Here is a 24165-nt window from a genome sequence, read left to right as displayed (position 1 = left end):
TACATTATCTCTGTGCAATATGCTTCAGGTTCAGATATAAAACCTTATATATATATATATATATATATATATATATATATATATATAACTCTTACCTATATATATATATATATATATATATAGGTAAGAGTATAAGGGAACTCAAAAGGATTTTTAACAAAAGTATGTTTTTAGCGAGAGAAAATAAAAGGCAAAAATATGTAGCAGTGCCAGTGATTTCAATCAAAATATATACGTTTCATAACTCAACAAAGTTCTTGTAAACATGAATAGCTGAAAAATAACTAGTAGTTCTGCTGCCTTCTGTGTTTAAGGTACAGGTGAGGATCTGTTCTGCAGTTGCTAACAGGGTTACCTGCAGGTTGTTGCAGAAGAAGAAAGGGCCTATTTCTACTCTGGAAGAACAAAACTTATTCTGATACACAACATCATAGACAAGCAATAGGCTCTCTAGTCCTTCGGTGTTTGTAGAGTACTGTGCTCAACACCTGTCCCAACTGTACCTTGCTCAGCACTTGTCCCAACACTTGACAGATGTGAAACATTTCCACATTTCACAGAGCAAGTTGTTATGTTAACTTTCTTGTCACTGAGTTTCTCTTCCTATCAGTGACTAGCCTTTGCAGTTACCCAAACTAGATCTTGGTCATTCCAGATAAATTTAACAACCATGAAATGATTAACCCACAGTTGTTACCCCAGAATATTTCAAAGTTGTCATTAGTTACTTTTTTAATCTCCATAAATATTTCACTGTGCTCATTTGCCTAACAAAAACCTTACGGTTTTCACAGCTTATTTTAGACTGCAAGATATCCCAACACCCATATTTATAGATGGATATTATTGATTTAAAAGTCAGTCAATATATTTCCCTTTGACACAGTTCCATAATATATGAACAAAAACTAACTGGAAGAGTATCAGAATCTATTTGCTCCATCTCCTGCGAGAGTGTCCTGCTCACAGGGCTTAAAGAATATGTATTTTTACAAATAAAAAGAAAAAACAAAAGAAATCCTAACAAGAGGAAAACCTCTCTCGGATTCACATTATGTGTGAAAAGGAAGCCATTCACTTGGCACGCAATAGACACTGGGACATTTAAGCCTGATACACGCTGTAACGTTCCAGCCTAGTGGTAGGTTACTACACTCCTATCTTGCTGAGGTTACCAATATGAACGCCCTCCCAGGAGGCAGAAAGATTCAAATCCTACCAAGCACAGGAGGGAAATAAATAAGCATACACCTATCCTTCCTAGAAGAAAATGGGACTCCAAGAGTCACACTTTTATGCTTCTATCTCTTTGTCTGTTTTGCATTCCTTACAAGAGACACGACTGTTTTATCAAAAGTCACATTTTGTAGCAAATCAAGCAAAATGTCCTAGATGTTTGAAATAGCAAGAAAAGTCTAAGGAATTTGCTTTCTTTTTGAACAGACTATGTTGTGTTCTAGTTATCATTATCTAGTTATCATTAACACTATTTGAATAACATTGTTGCTAAACAGCATAACAGAAGGCTCCCGTGAGCCTTCCAATACTTAAAGGGGCCTACAGGAAAGCTGGGGAGAAACTTTTTGTCAGGGAATACAATGATAGGACAATGGGTAATGGCTTTAAACTAGAAGAGGGTATATTTAGATTAGATATAAGGAGGAAATTCTTCACTCGTCTATGTCAGAAACAAGTTCAGACCTCAGTGCTTTACTGCAAATTCTGAACAGAATTTCAATTGTCATATTTAATTTTATTCAGGCTTTGCCAGAAAGTCTTTCTTAGAAGTATATTTGTACTGAGAATTGCAACCAATGTATACTGGCACTAAATTACTTCTTTCATAAGCGAAGCACTTTAAGAACTGTGTACACAGATTTAAAATAATTCCTAAGAAAATTCTTACCCACTTCTGATTAATTCATAGTTCAGTGTTGTAAAATTATTAGGATCAGGTGATGCCACACATGTATCCACGAACAACACCAGGTTTGGGTCAGAGCTGTAAAGAGAAGCTTGAAGGTACAAAACCTGATTCAGGTCAACGTAGTAAGGAAAGTCATGCACTGGCCACAGGAACGATGAGGAATTGTAGAACGTCAGGTTCGCATCATATCTACTGTATTGGGTTTCAGCGACATTAACAACGTCATCAGCAATGTACATTACTTGCACCCAGGTGTTCTGGAGCATTTTGCAGTTAATGTGCAACTGAAGGTCCTTTTGCCTCTTGATGATGGAACCAGAAACAGAAGCTTTTATCACATTGGAATAGGTGATCGTTTCATTGTCGCCCTGTTCAACACATTAGATAAGAGCAAAATTAATACATGTAGTCATGTTCACACTGTGTAGTATAAACTTATGTATGTGACAGGTCTCATATTATTCAGAAAGAACATGCCACAGAATCACATAATCACAGAATGGTTGAGGTTGGAATGGATGTCTGGAGATCATCTAGTCCAACCCACCTGCTCAAGCAGAGTCACCTAAAGAACATTGGACAGGATCACTCCACCACCTCTCTGGGCAACCTCTTTCAGTGCTCTGTCACCTTCACAGTAAAGATATTTTTCCTCATATGTCATACACAAAAACCCAAAGCATCCTGGATGGGATTGTTTGCTCAACTCTATCCTACATTTTCTTCTCTAGAACATCACTCTGAAATAGATACAGAGACTACCTAATACTTGGGAAGGACACGTAGGAATGTTTAACAGACCCTAGCCTCCCAAAATGCATGATTATTTTCTGTGTTTTGAATACCATTGGACCACAATGCCCCTTGTGATTCTTGACAGTTTTCCAAATGTCTATCAAATTTCTATGCCCAGGCCTGGAGACCTCTCAAGAATACATCAACACCCACCTGTCTACGTGTACCACAGCTGTTGTATGGAATGTTGAATATAACCTGAGTCGATGTAATTGTTGGTCTACAAGAAGGATCAGACAAGCTGATGCTCCATGCTGGGTAGCCTTGTGACTGGAGATAGCTTGTCTGTATAACTGCATGCATGTATGTTGGCAAGCACACAAGGGCTAGTGAAGAAAATATGAATTATTAGTGAATTCAGGTAATTGATAATGCTTACATGTTAAAACTTCACCAAATGCAAAAGCTACTACCGTTTAGGGGAGAGAGTTTATAAACCAGAACACTTATTTTTACACCTTACACTTAGATATGAATAGTCTCTTACAAACCTCAGAAGCCTGAGGTTTCTGAGGCTTCAATTTTGCCTTCATCGATAGATAAATGGTGTTGATATGGTGTAGGTAATAGCTCTGCTTGGAAAAGTTGGAGTAGAAAAATTCCAGATAGTCTTTCTAACCAATATTTCTATGATTCTATGAAAATTTGTCCACAAGGATAAAAAAAAAGAAAAAAAAAAAAGAGTGCAAGTAATGAGGTGATAAGAAGAAAGATAAGTTTAGACTGACCATCACAGAAAACATCTAAGGACAACTAATTACATAATTGAAGGTTTTTTAAAGTAAAAAGTAATTGTTTTATTAAAGTGATCAGTCAGTAGCTATTCATGAAATTAAAGAAGGAATATCATCTTTGTGGGAGTGGCTCAACAATGTTAACAAATAATTATCTGGCAAATAAAATCAGGGTATAAAAGCCTTTTAGCAAAGAAAACATTATTAAGCGAAGGAAACTTACTGGTATTCTGATCTGCTGGAAAAGAATGATATTCAGCATAAAACCCTCTACTTGAATATCTAGAGTCACTGTGAAATCTGATGGTCATTAGGTTTGAGGATGATGTGTAGGCAACATTATAACCAGAACAAATTCTTTGAAGCAGAGGAGAAGTATTGGGTGGCCCATCATAGATCTCAATATAATCGTTCTGGCATCCACCTTGCAACCTGAGGAAACAACATGAATATAGGGTAAACACATTTGGTAAACTTCAGTTTGTAAGTGCTGAACAAACAATAAATAAGATACTGCGCTCACACCATTTCCAAATAATATTTAAAATTCCTTTATAAGTTTTGGAAATACGCTTGGGAACTGTGCTTTCAGTTGAGATTTGGGCCCTATTTATTGCCCAAGCAACAAGAAATTTACTTACTGAATGCTTCTAAATGTGAGTGCAATGCGGAAATTATTCATCACTTGTATTTCCCACAAACAATTTGCATTATCTGGATAATTTGAAGGATAAAGAGGACTCTGAATTGTTCCGGAGGATCTTGACAATAATCCACCACAAAAATATTTTCTAGCTGAAAAACAAACAAACAAACAAACAAAAGTAATACAGATGTGATTCACACAGATTTGCCTACGAACAAATAAATATACATTTTATGTACCCAAGCCATAGCAACAACTGGTAAAGTCTCTAGAGAAACTGGATGGATATGCTCTTGTAACTGAGACTACAAGGGTGATTTAATCAAAGTATTCTGACTCTTCTGTGGTACTTTGAAGTTGGTGGACTTAAGACATATATGTGTACAAGAGACAGAAAGAGACACTGGCCCAAATAATATAAGGTATAGAAAAGATCAGAAACAAAATCAACAGAGGCTGAAATCTATCGCCAAAAGAAACTGAGTCATAGAAGAGCAGTGTGTGGGATTCAAGAATAAAAAATAATTATATAGAATAAATTAAAGCATGCAATTCCTACAATTCCAGTCTATGCATTAGTAACTAACACAAAACAAAATACATGCAGAGGAAAATAGTGAAAAATGCAAACACACATAGAGTAATTAAAACTGGAATAAGAACAGAGTTTGAGGTATTTATCCAACCACCAAACTGGGCTATTAAAAAGTGTAGTCCAAAATCACAACGGAGGAGTATTGTCCCTGAAGAGATACATGTTGAGAAACAAAGCAAAATTTCTTGTGAAGATTTCCAATCTCCATGCCTGCAGGCAAGGCACACGACAGCCCCAGGGGCAGCACCATGCCCTGCCCTGGTGCGTGCAGCTCTGAGAACTGCCTCCTCCCCATCCAAGCCAGGCACTGGGCAGTGTCAGACCGCCAAGCTGCTTGGGCTGCTAACCAGTGCTGCCTGAGAATGCACAGAAAGGAGCCACAGAAAATACAGATGTACCTGGAGTTGTGGTGGGATATGGGCTCGCCGTGGAATTTATAGCTCCTGAGGAAGAAAGAGAAAGAAGCAAGTGAGGGACTTTGGGAGGAAGGAGACTGACCAGGTTTTCTACCAAAAATGATGAATTTGCTGCTGCCTGGTCGTGCTGGCAATGCACAGCGTGGGGGTCTCAGCACAAGCATCCAGCATGGGAACAGAGTAAAACAGAAATGGAAAATGTGGCTCTGAACCATCTCCATGTCAGGCAAAGTAGGGGCAATTTATGAAAACACAATGTGATTTATGGACGAAAACCAATGGTACCTGAACAGATAACACCTGCGTCTTCATAGTGCCCACAATTGTGGACGCCCCAGCCAGAGCTCCTGCACTCAAACAGGGAGGACTCATTCCCTGTGCACTGCACATCGTCCAGGTAAATGCTGCCACTGCCTTGTCCAAAATAAGCACTTCCAAATGCAGAAACAGCGTAGCCGCATCCCAGCTGCCTGCACACAACCTGGGCATCACTGAGGTCCCAGCCGTCGTCACACACCGTGCCCCAGCTCCCATAGTGGTAGATCTCAATGCGTCCCTCACACCGGTTACTGCCATTCACCAAGCTCAGCGAGACACCTAGGAAAGCAGAGGAGAAGGAAAATGTGGGAAAAGCTGCTGGCACACGGGCACCTGCCCTTACCGTTGCACTTCATCACCACACCACTTTCAAGCCACCAGGATCACCACACTCTGCTCTATTAGACTGTGCCTTTTACAGAATCAGAGAATCACAAAATGGTTTGGGTTGTCAGGGACCCTAAAGACCATCTCATTACAACTCCCACACCATGGCCAGGGACACCTTTCACCAGACCCCAAAGCCCCATCCGGCCTGGCCTTGAACACTTCCAGGGATGGGCCATCCACAACTTCTCTGGGCAACCTATGCCAGGGACTCACCACCCTCCGAGGGAAGAATTTCCTCCTTATATCTAATCTAAATCTACCCTCTTGTAGTTTAAAGCTGTTACCCCTTCTATCACCTCTTCTACAACCTGACAAAGAGTCCCTCCCCAGCTTTCCTGCATCACTCTTTAGTGCTAGGTAGATAATGGAAGGCTGTAATAAGGCCTCCCCGGAGCCTTCTCTTCTTCAGGCTGAACAACCCCAACTCCCTCAGCCTGTCTTTTCAGGAGAGATTCTCCAGCCCGTCTCCAGATCATCTCTTAGTGGCCCCTCTCTAGACTTGTTCCTGTACTTCGATATTCCTTCGTGCACTGTGGTCCCACAGCTGAACACAGGACTCCTGGTGGGGTCTCACAATAGCAGAGCAGAGGAGGAGAATCCCCTCGCTCACGCTGCTGTCTGTGCTGCTCCTGGTAAACCCAGGCTACAGTTGGCTTTCTGGGCCGCAGGCACGCATTGCTGGCTCATGTAGATGTTCTCATTCATCAGCAAAACTTCTCCTCACAGCTGCTCTCAATCTGTGCTCCGCCCAGCCTCTATTTGTGCTGGGCATTCCCTGATCCAGATACAGAACCTAACACTTGGCCCTGTTGAACCCATGGAGGTTCACACAGGCCCACCTCTCAAGCATGCCCAGGTCCCTCTGGACAGCATCCTTTCCCTCCAATGTGTCGACCACATGGCATAGCTTAGTGATATCAGCAAATGTGCTGAGAGTGCACTCCATTTCACTGTCCGCTTTCCCTTGGCTCGGCTCTCCCATCCTTCTATTCTGTGACTCTGGTGCTTCTTCAAAAGGGATTGGGGGGATTTGGTGGATGCGAGCTCAACGAGAGCCAGCAACAGGCCCCAGTTGCCCACAGGGCCAGCCCTGATGTGGGGTGCACAAAGCACCACTGAGCTAGCCGGATGGAAGGAGTGCTTGCCCCACTCTACTCAGCACAGCTGCGCCTGCACGTAGAGTCCTGTGCACAGTTCTGGGCTCCAAGAAAGAAGGATACAAAAAGATTGCAGTCATTCCAACGGGGGCCACAACAGCCCCAGGGGCATCACCATGCCCTGCCCTGGTGCGTGTGGCTCCCAGCACCGCCCTCCTGACCCTCCACACCTGGCACTGGGCAGCGTCAGACCGCCAAGCTGCTCGGGCTGCTAACCAGTGCTGCCTGAGAATGCACAGAAAGGAGCCACGGGAGATGCAGACGTACCTGGAGTTGTGGTGGGAGTTGGGTTTGTCGTGGTTACTGCAGCTGCAGAGGAAGGAAGAGAGAGATGCAAGTGAGGGACTTAGAACAAGTGAGTTCTGAGCCTTCTCCACGTCAGGCACATAGGGGCAATTTATGAAAATGCAATGTGATTTATGGACGAAAACCAATGGTACCTGAACAGATAACACCTGCATCTTCATAGTGCCGACAGTTGTGGACGCCCCAGCCAGAGCTGCTGCACTGAAACAGGGAGGACTCATTCCCTGTGCACTGCACATCGTCCAGGTAAATGCTGCCACTGCCTTCTCCAAAATAAGCATTTCCCACTGCAGAAACAGCATAGCCGCATCCCAGCTGCCTGCACACAACCTGGGCATCATTGAGGTCCCAGCTGTCGTCACAGACTGTGCCCCAGCTCCCATTCTGGTAGATCTCAATGCGCCCCTCACACCGGTTACTGCCATTCACCAAGCTCAGCGAGACACCTAGGAAAGCAGGGGAGAAGGAAAATGTGAGAAAAGCTGCTGGCACACGGGCACCTGCCCTTACCGTTGCACTTCATCACCACACCACTTTCAAGCCACCAGGATCAACACCCTCCACTCTATTCGAATCAGAGAATCAGTAAGCTTGGAAAAGCCCTCCAAGATCATCTGCTCCAAGCACCCCCTACCACCACTATCACCCACTAAACCATGTCCCCAAGCACCACGTCCAACCTCTCCTTGAGCATCCCCAGGGATGGTGCCGCCACCACCTCCCTGGGCAACCCGTCCCAATGCCTGGCTGCTCTTCCTGAGGATAAGTGGCTCCTCATTTCCAACTTGAATCTCCCCTCATGGAACCTGAGGCCGTTCCCTCTGGTCCTATCACTAGATACCTGTGAGAAGAGGCCGACCCCAGCTCCCCACACCTCCCTTTCAGGGAGCTGTAGAGAGCAATGCGGTCTCCTCTGAGCCTGTTCTCTCCAGACTGAACACCCCCAGTGCCCTCAGCCTCTCCCCATAGGACTTGTTTCCCAGGCCCTTCCCCAGCTTCATGGCCCTCCTGTGGATGCTCTCCAGGACCTCGCTGTCCTTGTAGTGAGGGGCCCAAAGCTGAACCCAGTGCAGAGCACAGGGGGCGATCACCTCCCCGGCCCTGCTGGCTGCACCATCCCTGACACGAGCAGGGTGCCGCTGGCCTTGCCCACCTGGGCACACTGCCGGCTCGTGTTGAGGTGAGCACTGACCAGCTCCCCCAGCTCCTTTTTCATGCACAGCTTTCCAGCCCCTCTGCCCCAAGACTGTAGCGATGCATGGGGTTGCTGTGACCAATATGCAGGATCTGACACTTAGCCATGTTGAACCTCATCCCCTGGGGCTCTGCCCATCGATCCAACCTGACCAGGTCCCTCTGCAGGGACTTTCTACCTCCAGAAGATTGACACTTCCTCACAAGTTGGCGTTGACTTAAAACCTACTGAGGGGGCACTTAATTCTCCCATACACATCATCAATTAAGATAGGAGAGAGAATAAGCCCCAACACGAAACCCAGGGGAACACCACTCATGATGCTGGTGCAATCTGGACAGGGCATGGTGCAGCCCTGAGCTCTGAGTTCTCCGAGCCTGAAGAAAGGAGCCAGGGGAGATGCAGACGTACCTGGAGTTGCGGGACTTGGGGTTGTCGTCGTGGTTATTGCAGCTACAGAGGAAGGAAGAGAAAGAAGCAAGTGAGGGACTATGGGAGGAAGGCGTGTGACCAAGTTTGCTGCCAGCACTGGGGATGTCACTGCTGCCCTGTCACACTGGCAATGTAGAGCGTGGAGATCTCAGCACGGGCATCCAGCATGGCAACAGAGCAAAATAGACATGGGAAATGTAGCACTGAACCTTCTCCCCAACAGGCAATGTGGGGGCAATCTATGAAAGCATGACATGATTGATGGAGGAAAACCAACACTACCTGAGCAGAGAACGCCTGCGTCTTCACTGTGTGCACAGTTGTGGACGCCCCAGCCAGAGCTCCTGCACTCAAACAGGGAGGACTCATTCCCGGTGCACTGCACATCGTCCAGGTAAATGCTGCCACTGCCTTGTCCAAAATAGGCACTTCCAAATGCAGAAACAGCATAGCCGCATCCCAGCTGCCTGCACACAACCTGGGCATCATTGAGGTCCCAGCCGTCATCACACACCGTGCCCCGGCTCCCATTCTGGTAGATCTCAATGCGCCCCTCACACCGGTTCCTGCCGTTCACTAAACTCAGCGAGCCACCTGGGAAAGCAGGGAACAAGGAAAACGTGGGAAAAGCTGCTGGCACACAGGCACCTGCCCTCACCATTGCATTTCAGCCCCACACCACTTTCAGGCCACCGCTATTGCCAACCTCCACGCTATTAGGCTCTGCTTTCGCCTGCCTCCGCTCTCCCATCCTTCTATTCTGTGACTCTCGTGCTCCTTCGAAAGGGATTGGGGGGGTTTGGTGGATGCAAGCTCAACGAGAGCCAGCAATGTGCCCTGGTTGCCCACAGGGCCAGCCCTGATGTGGGGTGCACAAAGCACCACTGAGCTAGCCAGTTGGAAGGAGTGCTTGCCCCACTCTACTCAGCACATCTACGCCTGCACATTGAGTCCTGTGTGCAGTTCTGGGCTCCAAGAAAGAAGGATACAAAAAGATTGCAGTCATTCCAACGGGGGCCATAACAACCCCAGGGGCATCACCATGCCCTGCCCTGGTGCGTGTGGCTCCCAGCACCGCCCTCCTGACCCTCCACACCTGGCACTGGGCAGCGTCAGACCGCCAAGCTGCTCGGGCTGCTAACCAGTGCTGCCTGAGAATGCACAGAAAGGAGCCACAGGAGATGCAGACGTACCTGGAGTTGTGGTGGGAGTTGGGTTTGTCGTGGTTACTGCAGCTGTGGAAGACAAAAGATAAAGAAGCAAGTGAGGGACTACGGGAGAAAGGAGACTGACTGGGTTTGCTCCCGGAACTAGGGATGTCAATGCTCCCCAGTCGCATTGGCGATGCAGAACGTGGGGATCTCAACACGGGCATCCAGCTTGCGGACAGAGCAATATAGAAACGGGAAATGTGGATCCTAACCTTCACCACAACAGGAAAATTACGGGCAATCTATGAAACCACTCTATGATTGATGGAGGAAAACCAACACTACCTGAGCAGATAACACCTGCGTCTTCACTGTGCCCACAGTTGTGGACGCCCCAGCCAGAGCTGCTGCACTCAAACAGGGAGGACTCACTCCCGGTGCACTGCACATCATCCAGGTAAATGCTGCCACTGCCTTGTCCAAAATAAGCACTTCCCACTGCAGAAACAGCGTAGCCGCATCCCAGCTGCCTGCACACAACCTGGGCATCACTGAGGTCCCAGCCGTCGTCACACACTGTGCCCCGGCTCCCATTCTGGTAGATCTCAATGCGCCCCTCACACCGGTTCCTGCCATTCACCAAGCTCAGGGAGACACCTGGGAAAGCAGGGGAGAAGGAAAATGTGGGGAAAGCTGCTGGCACACAGGCACCTGCCCTCAACATTGCATTTCATCACTACAGCACTTTCAGGCAACTGGGATCATCCCCCTCAAGCTATTAGGGCTGTGCCTTTTGTAGAATGGGAGAATCACAGAACGGATTGGGTTAGAAGGGGTCTCAAAGACCATCTCATTACAACTCCCATGCCATGGCCAGGGACACCTCTCACAGACCCGAAATCCCCATCCGACGTGGCCTTGAACACTTAATTTGTTCAGCTTAGAGAAGAGCATCCTGAGGAGTAACCCCGCTGCTGCCTATGCCTTCCCCTCGATGGGGAATGGTGAGGGAGACACCGATCTCTTCCATCCAGTGACAGGACACGAGGAAAGGCCTGAAACGTGCCTCAGGGGAGGCTCAGCTTGGACGTTAGGAACAGGGTCTTCACTGAGAGGCAGGCCAGGCACTGCAGCAGGCTCCCTGGCAAGTGGTCATGGCCCCAGGCCTTTGAGTGCCGAAGAAGCATTTCCACAATGCTCCTAGATATGTACTGGACATGGACTCGATGGCCCTCGTGACTCCCTCCCAGCTCTGCATATTCTATGGGACTGGGACTCGTTGGAAAAGTCAAAGCCCACCCTGGCACTCAGCAACTGATGAAACCCAAAGGGAGTGCACAGAAAACACTGCAAAAACACAGACGTACCTGGAGGAACAGTTCCTTGGAAGTCAACTGTGGTTGTGTCTGTCCAATCTGTTGAGGGAGGAAGAGAGAGAAGCAAGTGAGGCACTTCTGGATGAAGGAGCAACCAGGACAGGGCATGGTGCATCCCTGAGCTCTGCGCTGTCCATGCCTGCAGGCAGGGAGGACCACAACAGCCCCAGGAGCAGCACCTGGTGCATGCAGAACCCAGCACCACCTCCTGCCCATCCAAACCTGGCACTGGGAAACGTCAGACAGCCAAGCTGCTCGGGCTGCTAACCAGTGCTGCCTGAGAATGCACAGAAAGGAGCCATGGGAGATTCAGACATACCTGGAGTTGTGGTGGGATATGGTCTCGTCGTGGATATTGCTGCTGCAGTGGAAAGAAGAGAAAGAAGCAAGTGAGGGACTATGGGAGGAAGGAGCGTGACCAGGTTTGCTGCCAGCACTGGGGATGTCGCTGCTGCCCTGTCACACTGGCTATGCAGAGCATGGGGATCTCAGCACGGGCATCCAGCATGGCAACAGAGCAAAATAGACATGGGAAATGTAGCTCTGAACCTTCCCCACAACAGGAAAATTAGGGGCAATTTATGAAACCACGCTATGATTGATGGAGGAAAACCAACACTACCTGAGCAGAGAACGCCTGCGTCTTCACTGTGTGCACAGTTGTGGACGCCCCAGCCAGAGCTCCTGCACTCAAACAGGGAGGACTCATTCCCGGTGCACTGCACATCGTCCAGGTAAATGCTGCCACTGCCTTGTCCAAAATAAGCACTTCCAAATGCAGAAACAGCGTAGCCGCATCCCAGCTGCCTGCACACAACCTGGGCATCATTGAAGTCCCAGCCGTCATCACACACTGTGCCCCGGTTCCCATTCTGGTAGAGCTCAATGCGCCCCTCACACCGGTTCCTGCCATTCACCAAGCTCAGGGAGACACCTGGGAAAGCAGGGGAGAAGAAAAATGTGGGAAAAGCTGCTGACAAAAGCTGCTGGCTCATGGGCACCTGCGCTCACCATTGCATTTCGTCACTGCACCACTTTCAGGCCACTGGGATCACCACCCTCCATGATATTATGCTCTGACTTTCCCTCTTTCTGCTCTCCCATCTTTCAATTCTGTGACTCTGTTGCTTCTTCGAAAGGGATTGGGGGACTTTGGTGGACGTGAGCTCCATGCTAGCCAGCAACAGGCCCTGGTTGCCCACAGGGCCAGCCCTGATGTGGGGTGCACAAAGCACCACTGAGCTAGCCGGATGGAAGGAGTGCTTGCCCCACTCTACTCAGCACAGCAGTGGCTGCACCTCAAGTCCTGTGCCAAGTTCTGTGCAGCTCCATGACAGAAGAAGGATATAAAAAGATTGCACACATACTAAAAGAGGACCACCGAGATCGGGAAAGGGCTAGAGAGCTTGAAATTTCCAGGAGAGGCTGAGGCCACTTGGTTGGTTCAGATTAGAAAAGAGGAGCCTGAGGGGTGAGCCCGCTGCTGCCTATGCCTTCCCCTCGATGGGGAATGGTGAGGGAGACACCGATCTCTTCCATCCAGTGACAGGACACGAGGAAAGGCCTGAAACGTGCCTCAGGGGAGGCTCAGCTTGGACGTTAGGAACAGGGTCTTCACTGAGAGGCAGGCCAGACACTGCAGCAGGCTCCCTGGCAAGTGGTCATGGCCCCAGGCCTTTGAGTGCCGAAGAAGCATTTCCACAATGCTCCTAGACATGTGCTGGAGATAGACTTGATGGGCTTTGTTATTCACTCCCAACTATGGATATTCTATGGGTGTGGGACTCGGTGGAAGAGTAAAAGCCCACCCTGGCACTCAGTAACTGATGAAACCCAAAGGGAGTGCACAGAAAACACTGCAAAAACACAGACGTACCTGGAGGAACAGTTCCTTGGAAGCCAACTGTGGTTGTGTCTGTCCAATCTGTTGAGGGAGGAAGAGAGAGAAGCAAGTGAGGCACTTCTGGATGAAGGAGCAATTGGGACAGGGCACGGTGCATCCCTGAGCTCTGCGCTGTCCATGCCTGCAGGCAGGGAGGACCACAACAGCCCCAGGAGCAGCACCTGGTGCATGCAGAACCCAGCACCACCTCCTGCCCATCCAAACCTGGCACTGGGAAACGTCAGACAGCCAAGCTGCTCGGGCTGCTAACCAGTGCTGCCTGAGAATGCACAGAAAGGAGCCACGGGAGATGCAGACGTACCTGGAGTTGTGGTGGGATATGGGCTCGTCGTGGTTCCTGCAGCTGTAGAAGACAAAAGAGAAAGAAGCAAGTGAGGGACTTTGGGAAGAAGGAGACTGACCGGTTTTGCTCCTAGAACTAGGGATATCGCTGCTGCCCTGTCACACTGGCGATGCAGAGCATGGGGGTCTCTGCACGGGCATCCAGCTTGCAGACAGAGCAATATAGAAACGGGAAATGTGGATCTCAACCTTCACCACAACAGGAATACTACGGGCAATCTATGAAACCATGCTATGATTGATGGAGGAAAACCAACACTACCTGAGCAGATAACACCTGCGTCTTCACTGTGCCCACAGTTGTGGACGCCCCAGCCAGAGCTCCTGCACTCAAACAGGGAGGACTCACTCCCGGTGCACTGCACATCGTCCAGGTAAATGCTGCCACTGCCTTCTCCAAAATAGGTACTTCCCACTGCAGAAACAGCATAGCCGCATCCCAGCTGCCTGCACACAACCTGGGCATCACTGAGGTCCCAGCCGTCATCACACACTGTGCCCCGGTTCCCATACTGGTAGAGCTCAATGCGCCCCTCACACCGGTTCCTGCCATTCACCAAGCTCAGGGAGACACCTGGGAAAGCAGGGGAGAAGAAAAATGTGGGAAAAGCTGCTGACAAAAGCTGCTGGCTCATGGGCACCTGCGCTCACCATTGCATTTCGTCACTGCACCACTTTCAGGCTACTGGGATCACCACCCTCTATGATATTATGCTCTGACTTTCCCTCTTTCTGCTCTCCCATCTTTCAATTCTGTGACTCTGTTGCTTCTTCGAAAGGGATTGGGGGGGATTGGTGGATGTGAGCTCCATGCAAGCCAGCAACAGGCCCTGGTTGCCCACAGGCCCAGCCCTGATGTGGGGTGCACAAAGCACCACTGAGCTAGCCAGTTGGAAGGAGTGCTTGCCCCACTCTACTCAGCACAGCAGTGGCTGCACCTCAAGTCCTGTGCCCAGTTCTGTGCAGCTCCATGACAGAAGAAGGATATAAAAAGATTGCACACACACTAAAAGAGGACCACTGAGATCGGGAAAGGGCTAGAGAGCTTGAAATTTCCAGGAGAGGCTGAGGCCACTTGGTTGGTTCAGATTAGAAAAGAGGAGCCTGAGGGGTGAGCCCGCTGCTGCCTATGCCTTCCCCTCGATGGGGAATGGTGAGGGAGACACCGATCTCTTCCATCCAGTGACAGGACACGAGGAAAGGCCTGAAACGTGCCTCAGGGGAGGCTCAGCTTGGACGTTAGGAACAGGGTCTTCACTGAGAGGCAGGCCAGACACTGCAGCAGGCTCCCTGGCAAGTGGTCATGGCCCCAGGCCTTTGAGTGCCGAAGAAGCATTTCCACAATGCTCCTAGATATGTACTGGACATGGACTCGATGGCCCTCGTGACTCCCTCCCAGCTCTGCATATTCTATGGGACTGGGACTCGTTGGAAAAGTCAAAGCCCACCCTGGCACTCAGCAACTGATGAAACCCAAAGGGAGTGCACAGAAAACACTGCAAAAACACAGACGTACCTGGAGGAACAGTTCCTTGGAAGTCAACTGTGGTTGTGTCTGTCCGACCTGTTGAGGGAGGAAGAGAGAGAAGCAAGTGAGGCACTTCTGGATGAAGGAGCAATTGGGACAGGGCATGGTGCATCCCTGAGCTCTGCGCTGTCCATGCCTGCAGGCAGGGAGGACCACAACAGCCCCAGGAGCAGCACCTGGTGCATGCAGAACCCAGCACCACCTCCTGCCCATCCAAACCTGGCACTGGGAAACGTCAGACAGCCAAGCTGCTCGGGCTGCTAACCAGTGCTGCCTAAGAATGCACAGAAAGGAGCCACGGGAGATGCAGACGTACCTGGAGTTGTGGTGGGATATGGGCTCGTCGTGGTTCCTGCAGCTGTAGAAGACAAAAGAGAAAGAAGCAAGTGAGGGACTTTGGGAAGAAGGAGACTGACCGGTTTTGCTCCTAGAACTAGGGATATCGCTGCTGCCCTGTCACACTGGCGATGCAGAGCATGGGGGTCTCTGCACAGGCATCCAGCTTGCAGACAGAGCAATATAGAAACGGGAAATGTGGATCTCAACCTTCACCACAACAGGAATACTACGGGCAATCTATGAAACCATGCTATGATTGATGGAGGAAAACCAACACTACCTGAGCAGATAACACCTGCGTCTTCACTGTGCCCACAGTTGTGGACGCCCCAGCCAGAGCTCCTGCACTCAAACAGGGAGGACTCACTCCCGGTGCACTGCACATCGTCCAGGTAAATGCTGCCACTGCCTTCTCCAAAATAGGTACTTCCCACTGCAGAAACAGCATAGCCGCATCCCAGCTGCCTGCACACAACCTGGGCATCACTGAGGTCCCAGCCGTCATCACACACCGTGCCCCGGCTCCCATACTGGTAGAGCTCAATGCGCCCCTCACACCGGTTCCTGCCATTCACCAAGCTCAGGGAGACACCTGGGAAAGCAGGGGAGAAGGAAAATGTGGGGAAAGCTGCTGGCACTCTGTCCCCAGCTCCCAGCTATGGGTCTGGGACTCTATGGAAATGACAAAGCCCACCTTGGCACTCAGCAACTAATGATACCCAAAGGGAGTGCACAGAAAACACTGCAAAAACACAGACGTACCTGGAGGAACAGTTCCTTGGAAGTCAACTGTGGTTGTGTCTGTCCGACCTGTTGAGGGAGGAAGAGAGAGAAGCAAGTGAGGCACTTCTGGATGAAGGAGCAATTGGGACAGGGCACGGTGAATCCCTGAGCTCTGCGCTCTCCATGCCTGCAGGCAGGGAGGACCACAGCCCCAGGAGCAGCACCTTGTTCTGCCCTGGTGTATGTGGCTCCCAGCACCACCTCCTGCCCATCCAAACCTGGCACTGGGCAGCTTCAGACAGCCAAGCTGCTTGGACTGCTAACCAGTGCTGCCTGAGAATGCACAGAAAGGAGCCATGGGAGATTCAGACATACCTGGAGTTGTGGTGGGATATGGTCTCGTCGTGGTTATTGCAGCTGCAGTGGAAAGAAGAGAAAGAAGCAAGTGAGGGACTATGGGAGGGAGGAGCGTGACCAGGTTTGCTCCCAGTATTAGAGATGTCGCTGCTGTCCAGTCACAGTGGCTATGCAGAGTGTGGGGGTCTCAGCATGAGCATTCAGTGTGGGGACAGAGCAAAATAGAAATGGCAAATGAACCATCACTCTTTCTCATAAACCAAGCTGAGTTTCTTGTTGGAAATGCCATGTTTAAAGAGTGGCTACATTTGTCCACACTGGGGAGAAACAACCTCAAGTGAGGAATATTTTCCATGAATATCCCTCATCTATAATGATGCAGTGCAATCTCTCCAGGATCTCTGCACTCTCCATGCCTGCAGACAAGGCACACGACAGCCCTAGGGGCAGCACCATGAACTAGCCTGATGCGTGTGGCCAAGCTGCTTGAGCTGCTAACCAGTGCTGCCTGAGAATGCACAGAAAGGAGCCATAGGAGATTCAGACGTACCTGGAGTTGTGGTGGGATATGGGCTCGTCGTGGTTCCTGCAGCTGCAGTGGAAAGAAGAGAAAGAAGCAAGTAAGGGACTATGGGAGGAAGGAGCATGACCAGGTTTGCTCCCAGCACTGGGGATGTCACTGCTGCCCGGTTGAAGTGGCAATGCAGAGCGTGGGGATCTCAGCACGGGCATCCACCATGGGAACAGAGCAAAATAGGAATGGGAAATGTAGCTCTGAACCTTCCCCACAACAGGAAAATTATGGGCAATCTATGAAACCACGCTATGATTGATGGAGGAAAACCAACACTACCTGAGCAGATAACACCTGCGTCTTCACTGTGCCCACAATTGTGGACGCCCCAGCCAGAGCTCCTGCACTCAAACAGGGAGGACTCACTCCCGGTGCACTGCACATCGTCCAGGTAAATGCTGCCACTGCCTTCTCCAAAATAGGTACTTCCCACTGCAGAAACAGCATAGCCGCATCCCAGCTGCCTGCACACAACCTGGGCATCACTGAGGTCCCAGCCGTCGTCACACACTGTGCCCCGGCTCCCATACTGGTAGAGCTCAATGCGCCCCTCACACCGGTTCCTGCCATTCACCAAGCTCAGGGAGACACCTGGGAAAGCAGGGGAGAAGGAAAACATGGGAAAAGCTGCTGACAAAAGCTGCTGGCTCATGGGCACCTGCGCTCACCATTGCATTTCGTCACTGCACCACTTTCAGGCCACTGGGATCACCACCCTCCATGATATTATGCTCTGACTTTCCCTCTTTCTGCTCTCCCATCTTTCAATTCTGTGACTCTGTTGCTTCTTTGAAAGGGATTGGGGGACTTTGGTGGACGCGAGCTCCATGCTAGCCAGCAACAGGCCCTGGTTGCCCACAGGGCCAGCCCTGATGTGGGGTGCACAAAGCACCACTGAGCTAGCCGGATGGAAGGAGTGCTTGCCCCACTCTACTCAGCACAGCAGTGGCTGCACCTCAAGTCCTGTGCCCAGTTCTGTGCAGCTCCATGACAGAAGAAGGATATAAAAAGATTGCACACACACTAAAAGAGGACCACCGAGATTGGGAAAGGGCTAGAGAGCTTGAAATTTCCAGGAGAGGCTGAGGCCACTTGGTTGGTTCAGATTAGAAAAGAGGAGCCTGAGGGGTGAGCCCGCTGCTGCCTATGCCTTCCCCTCGATGGGGAATGGTGAGGGAGACACCGATCTCTTCCATCCAGTGACAGGACACGAGGAAAGGCCTGAAACGTGCCTCAGGGGAGGCTCAGCTTGGACGTTAGGAACAGGGTCTTCACTGAGAGGCAGGCCAGACACTGCAGCAGGCTCCCTGGCAAGTGGTCATGGCCCCAGGCCTTTCAGAGCTGAAGAAGCATTTCCACAATGCTCCTAGACATGTGCTGGAGATAGACTTGATGGGCTTTGTTATTCACTCCCAACTATGGATATTCTATGGGACTGGGACTCGGTGGAAGAGTCAAAGCCCACCCTGGCACTCAGTAACTGATGAAACCCAAAGGGAGTGCACAGAAAACACTGCAAAAACACAGACGTACCTGGAGGAACAGTTCCTTGGAAGCCAACTGTGGTTGTGTCTGTCCGACCTGTTGAGGGAGGAAGAGAGAGAAGCAAGTGAGGCACTTCTGGATGAAGGAGCAATTGGGACAGGGCATGGTGCATCCCTGAGCTCTGCGCTGTCCATGCCTGCAGGCAGGGAGGACCACAACAGCCCCAGGAGCAGCACCTGGTGCATGCAGAACCCAGCACCACCTCCTGCCCATCCAAACCTGGCACTGGGAAACGTCAGACAGCCAAGCTGCTCGGGCTGCTAACCAGTGCTGCCTAAGAATGCACAGAAAGGAGCCACGGGAGATGCAGACGTACCTGGAGTTGTGGTGGGATATGGGCTCGTCGTGGTTCCTGCAGCTGTAGAAGACAAAAGAGAAAGAAGCAAGTGAGGGACTTTGGGAAGAAGGAGACTGACCGGTTTTGCTCCTAGAACTAGGGATATCGCTGCTGCCCTGTCACACTGGCGATGCAGAGCATGGGGGTCTCTGCACAGGCATCCAGCTTGCAGACAGAGCAATATAGAAACGGGAAATGTGGATCTCAACCTTCACCACAACAGGAATACTACGGGCAATCTATGAAACCATGCTATGATTGATGGAGGAAAACCAACACTACCTGAGCAGATAACACCTGCGTCTTCACTGTGCCCACAGTTGTGGACGCCCCAGCCAGAGCTCCTGCACTCAAACAGGGAGGACTCACTCCCGGTGCACTGCACATCGTCCAGGTAAATGCTGCCACTGCCTTCTCCAAAATAGGTACTTCCCACTGCAGAAACAGCATAGCCGCATCCCAGCTGCCTGCACACAACCTGGGCATCACTGAGGTCCCAGCCGTCATCACACACCGTGCCCCGGCTCCCATACTGGTAGAGCTCAATGCGCCCCTCACACCGGTTCCTGCCATTCACCAAGCTCAGGGAGACACCTGGGAAAGCAGGGGAGAAGAAAAATGTGGGGAAAGCTGCTGGCACTCTGTCCCCAGCTCCCAGCTATGGGTCTGGGACTCTATGGAAATGACAAAGCCCACCTTGGCACTCAGCAACTAATGATACCCAAAGGGAGTGCACAGAAAACACTGCAAAAACACAGACGTACCTGGAGGAACAGTTCCTTGGAAGTCAACTGTGGTTGTGTCTGTCCGACCTGTTGAGGGAGGAAGAGAGAGAAGCAAGTGAGGCACTTCTGGATGAAGGAGCAATTGGGACAGGGCACGGTGAATCCCTGAGCTCTGCGCTCTCCATGCCTGCAGGCAGGGAGGACCACAGCCCCAGGAGCAGCACCTTGTTCTGCCCTGGTGTATGTGGCTCCCAGCACCACCTCCTGCCCATCCAAACCTGGCACTGGGCAGCTTCAGACAGCCAAGCTGCTTGGACTGCTAACCAGTGCTGCCTGAGAATGCACAGAAAGGAGCCATGGGAGATTCAGACATACCTGGAGTTGTGGTGGGATATGGTCTCGTCGTGGTTATTGCAGCTGCAGTGGAAAGAAGAGAAAGAAGCAAGTGAGGGACTATGGGAGGGAGGAGCGTGACCAGGTTTGCTCCCAGTATTAGAGATGTCGCTGCTGTCCAGTCACAGTGGCTATGCAGAGTGTGGGGGTCTCAGCATGAGCATTCAGTGTGGGGACAGAGCAAAATAGAAATGGCAAATGAACCATCACTCTTTCTCATAAACCAAGCTGAGTTTCTTGTTGGAAATGCCATGTTTAAAGAGTGGCTACATTTGTCCACACTGGGGAGAAACAACCTCAAGTGAGGAATATTTTCCATGAATATCCCTCATCTATAATGATGCAGTGCAATCTCTCCAGGATCTCTGCACTCTCCATGCCTGCAGACAAGGCACACGACAGCCCTAGGGGCAGCACCATGAACTAGCCTGATGCGTGTGGCCAAGCTGCTTGAGCTGCTAACCAGTGCTGCCTGAGAATGCACAGAAAGGAGCCATAGGAGATTCAGACGTACCTGGAGTTGTGGTGGGATATGGGCTCGTCGTGGTTCCTGCAGCTGCAGTGGAAAGAAGAGAAAGAAGCAAGTAAGGGACTATGGGAGGAAGGAGCATGACCAGGTTTGCTCCCAGCACTGGGGATGTCACTGCTGCCCGGTTGAAGTGGCAATGCAGAGCGTGGGGATCTCAGCACGGGCATCCACCATGGGAACAGAGCAAAATAGGAATGGGAAATGTAGCTCTGAACCTTCCCCACAACAGGAAAATTATGGGCAATCTATGAAACCACGCTATGATTGATGGAGGAAAACCAACACTACCTGAGCAGATAACACCTGCGTCTTCACTGTGCCCACAATTGTGGACGCCCCAGCCAGAGCTCCTGCACTCAAACAGGGAGGACTCACTCCCGGTGCACTGCACATCGTCCAGGTAAATGCTGCCACTGCCTTGTCCAAAATAAGCACTTCCCACTGCAGAAACAGCGTAGCCGCATCCCAGCTGCCTGCACACAACCTGGGCATCACTGAGGTCCCAGCCGTCGTCACACACTGTGCCCCGGTTCCCATTCTGGTAGAGCTCAATGCGCCCCTCACACCGGTTCCTGCCATTCACCAAGCTCAGGGAGACACCTGGGAAAGCAGGGGAGAAGGAAAACATGGGAAAAGCTGCTGACAAAAGCTGCTGGCTCATGGGCACCTGCGCTCACCATTGCATTTCGTCACTGCACCACTTTCAGGCCACTGGGATCACCACCCTCCATGATATTATGCTCTGACTTTCCCTCTTTCTGCTCTCCCATCTTTCAATTCTGTGACTCTGTTGCTTCTTTGAAAGGGATTGGGGGACTTTGGTGGACGCGAGCTCCATGCTAGCCAGCAACAGGCCCTGGTTGCCCACAGGGCCAGCCCTGATGTGGGGTGCACAAAGCACCACTGAGCTAGCCGGATGGAAGGAGTGCTTGCCCCACTCTACTCAGCACAGCAGTGGCTGCACCTCAAGTCCTGTGCCCAGTTCTGTGCAGCTCCATGACAGAAGAAGGATATAAAAAGATTGCACACACACTAAAAGAGGACCACCGAGATCGGGAAAGGGCTAGAGAGCTTGAAATTTCCAGGAGAGGCTGAGGCCACTTGGTTGGTTCAGATTAGAAAAGAGGAGCCTGAGGGGTGAGCCCGCTGCTGCCTATGCCTTCCCCTCGATGGGGAATGGTGAGGGAGACACCGATCTCTTCCATCCAGTGACAGGACACGAGGAAAGGCCTGAAACGTGCCTCAGGGGAGGCTCAGCTTGGACGTTAGGAACAGGGTCTTCACTGAGAGGCAGGCCAGACACTGCAGCAGGCTCCCTGGCAAGTGGTCATGGCCCCAGGCCTTTCAGAGCTGAAGAAGCATTTCCACAATGCTCCTAGACATGTGCTGGAGATAGACTTGATGGGCTTTGTTATTCACTCCCAACTATGGATATTCTATGGGACTGGGACTCGGTGGAAGAGTCAAAGCCCACCCTGGCACTCAGTAACTGATGAAACCCAAAGGGAGTGCACAGAAAACACTGCAAAAACACAGACGTACCTGGAGGAACAGTTCCTTGGAAGCCAACTGTGGTTGTGTCTGTCCGACCTGTTGAGGGAGGAAGAGAGAGAAGCAAGTGAGGCACTTCTGGATGAAGGAGCAATTGGGACAGGGCATGGTGCATCCCTGAGCTCTGCGCTGTCCATGCCTGCAGGCAGGGAGGACCACAACAGCCCCAGGAGCAGCACCTGGTGCATGCAGAACCCAGCACCACCTCCTGCCCATCCAAACCTGGCACTGGGAAACGTCAGACAGCCAAGCTGCTCGGGCTGCTAACCAGTGCTGCCTAAGAATGCACAGAAAGGAGCCACGGGAGATGCAGACGTACCTGGAGTTGTGGTGGGATATGGTCTCGTCGTGGTTCCTGCAGCTGTAGAAGACAAAAGAGAAAGAAGCAAGTGAGGGACTTTGGGAAGAAGGAGACTGACCGGTTTTGCTCCTAGAACTAGGGATATCGCTGCTGCCCTGTCACACTGGCGATGCAGAGCATGGGGGTCTCTGCACAGGCATCCAGCTTGCAGACAGAGCAATATAGAAACGGGAAATGTGGATCTCAACCTTCACCATAACAGGAATACTACGGGCAATCTATGAAACCATGCTATGATTGATGGAGGAAAACCAACACTACCTGAGCAGATAACACCTGCGTCTTCACTGTGCCCACAGTTGTGGACGCCCCAGCCAGAGCTCCTGCACTCAAACAGGGAGGACTCACTCCCGGTGCACTGCACATCGTCCAGGTAAATGCTGCCACTGCCTTCTCCAAAATAGGTACTTCCCACTGCAGAAACAGCATAGCCGCATCCCAGCTGCCTGCACACAACCTGGGCATCACTGAGGTCCCAGCCGTCGTCACACACTGTGCCCCGGTTCCCATACTGGTAGAGCTCAATGCGCCCCTCACACCGGTTCCTGCCATTCACCAAGCTCAGGGAGACACCTGGGAAAGCAGGGGAGAAGGAAAATGTGGGGAAAGCTGCTGGCACTCTGTCCCCAGCTCCCAGCTATGGGTCTGGGACTCTATGGAAATGTCAAAGCCCACCTTGGCACTCAGCAACTAATGATACCCAAAGGGAGTGCACAGAAAACACTGCAAAAACACAGACGTACCTGGAGGAACAGTTCCTTGGAAGTCAACTGTGGTTGTGTCTGTCCGACCTGTTGAGGGAGGAAGAGAGAGAAGCAAGTGAGGCACTTCTGGATGAAGGAGCAATTGGGACAGGGCACGGTGAATCCCTGAGCTCTGCGCTCTCCATGCCTGCAGGCAGGGAGGACCACAGCCCCAGGAGCAGCACCTTGTTCTGCCCTGGTGTATGTGGCTCCCAGCACCACCTCCTGCCCATCCAAACCTGGCACTGGGCAGCTTCAGACAGCCAAGCTGCTTGGACTGCTAACCAGTGCTGCCTGAGAATGCACAGAAAGGAGCCATGGGAGATTCAGACATACCTGGAGTTGTGGTGGGATATGGTCTCGTCGTGGTTATTGCAGCTGCAGTGGAAAGAAGAGAAAGAAGCAAGTGAGGGACTATGGGAGGAAGGAGCGTGACCAGGTTTGCTCCCAGTATTAGAGATGTCGCTGCTGTCCAGTCACAGTGGCTATGCAGAGTGTGGGGGTCTCAGCATGAGCATTCAGTGTGGGGACAGAGCAAAATAGAAATGGCAAATGAACCATCACTCTTTCTCATAAACCAAGCTGAGTTTCTTGTTGGAAATGCCATGTTTAAAGAGTGGCTACATTTGTCCACACTGGGGAGAAACAACCTCAAGTGAGGAATATTTTCCATGAATATCCCTCATCTATAATGATGCAGTGCAATCTCTCCAGGATCTCTGCACTCTCCATGCCTGCAGACAAGGCACACGACAGCCCTAGGGGCAGCACCATGAA

At 50.6% G+C, this 24165-nt stretch overlaps 1 protein-coding gene across 1 annotated transcript in view; it reads right to left on the bottom strand.

The window, feature by feature from the left end:
* Positions 1–24165, bottom strand: part of LOC116491360 (deleted in malignant brain tumors 1 protein-like) — a 112329-nt gene that overhangs the window by 67545 nt on the left and 20619 nt on the right. Inside the window, exons 5-28 of the mRNA XM_032191240.1 lie at positions 23725–23766; positions 23389–23436; positions 22898–23218; positions 21019–21333; positions 19369–19680; positions 19066–19107; positions 17571–17831; positions 17181–17222; positions 16649–16690; positions 16313–16360; positions 15831–16142; positions 15528–15569; positions 15200–15247; positions 13946–14257; positions 13643–13684; positions 13315–13362; positions 12058–12372; positions 10408–10719; positions 10105–10146; positions 9194–9505; positions 8891–8932; positions 7419–7730; positions 7246–7287; positions 5399–5764 (exon numbers count right to left, since the gene is read on the bottom strand). Of these exons, the coding sequence (XP_032047131.1) occupies positions 5399–5764; positions 7246–7287; positions 7419–7730; positions 8891–8932; positions 9194–9505; positions 10105–10146; positions 10408–10719; positions 12058–12372; positions 13315–13362; positions 13643–13684; positions 13946–14257; positions 15200–15247; positions 15528–15569; positions 15831–16142; positions 16313–16360; positions 16649–16690; positions 17181–17222; positions 17571–17831; positions 19066–19107; positions 19369–19680; positions 21019–21333; positions 22898–23218; positions 23389–23436; positions 23725–23766 (4020 nt within the window). The remainder of the gene's footprint in view (positions 1–5398; positions 5765–7245; positions 7288–7418; positions 7731–8890; positions 8933–9193; positions 9506–10104; positions 10147–10407; positions 10720–12057; positions 12373–13314; positions 13363–13642; positions 13685–13945; positions 14258–15199; positions 15248–15527; positions 15570–15830; positions 16143–16312; positions 16361–16648; positions 16691–17180; positions 17223–17570; positions 17832–19065; positions 19108–19368; positions 19681–21018; positions 21334–22897; positions 23219–23388; positions 23437–23724; positions 23767–24165) is intronic.

The sequence above is a fragment of the Aythya fuligula genome, chromosome 7 (genome assembly GCF_009819795.1).
Source record: "Aythya fuligula isolate bAytFul2 chromosome 7, bAytFul2.pri, whole genome shotgun sequence".
Lineage (NCBI taxonomy): Eukaryota > Metazoa > Chordata > Aves > Anseriformes > Anatidae > Aythya > Aythya fuligula.
The sequence above is the reverse complement of the archived record's forward strand: the minus strand, read 5'-3'. Positions and strand labels throughout refer to the sequence as shown.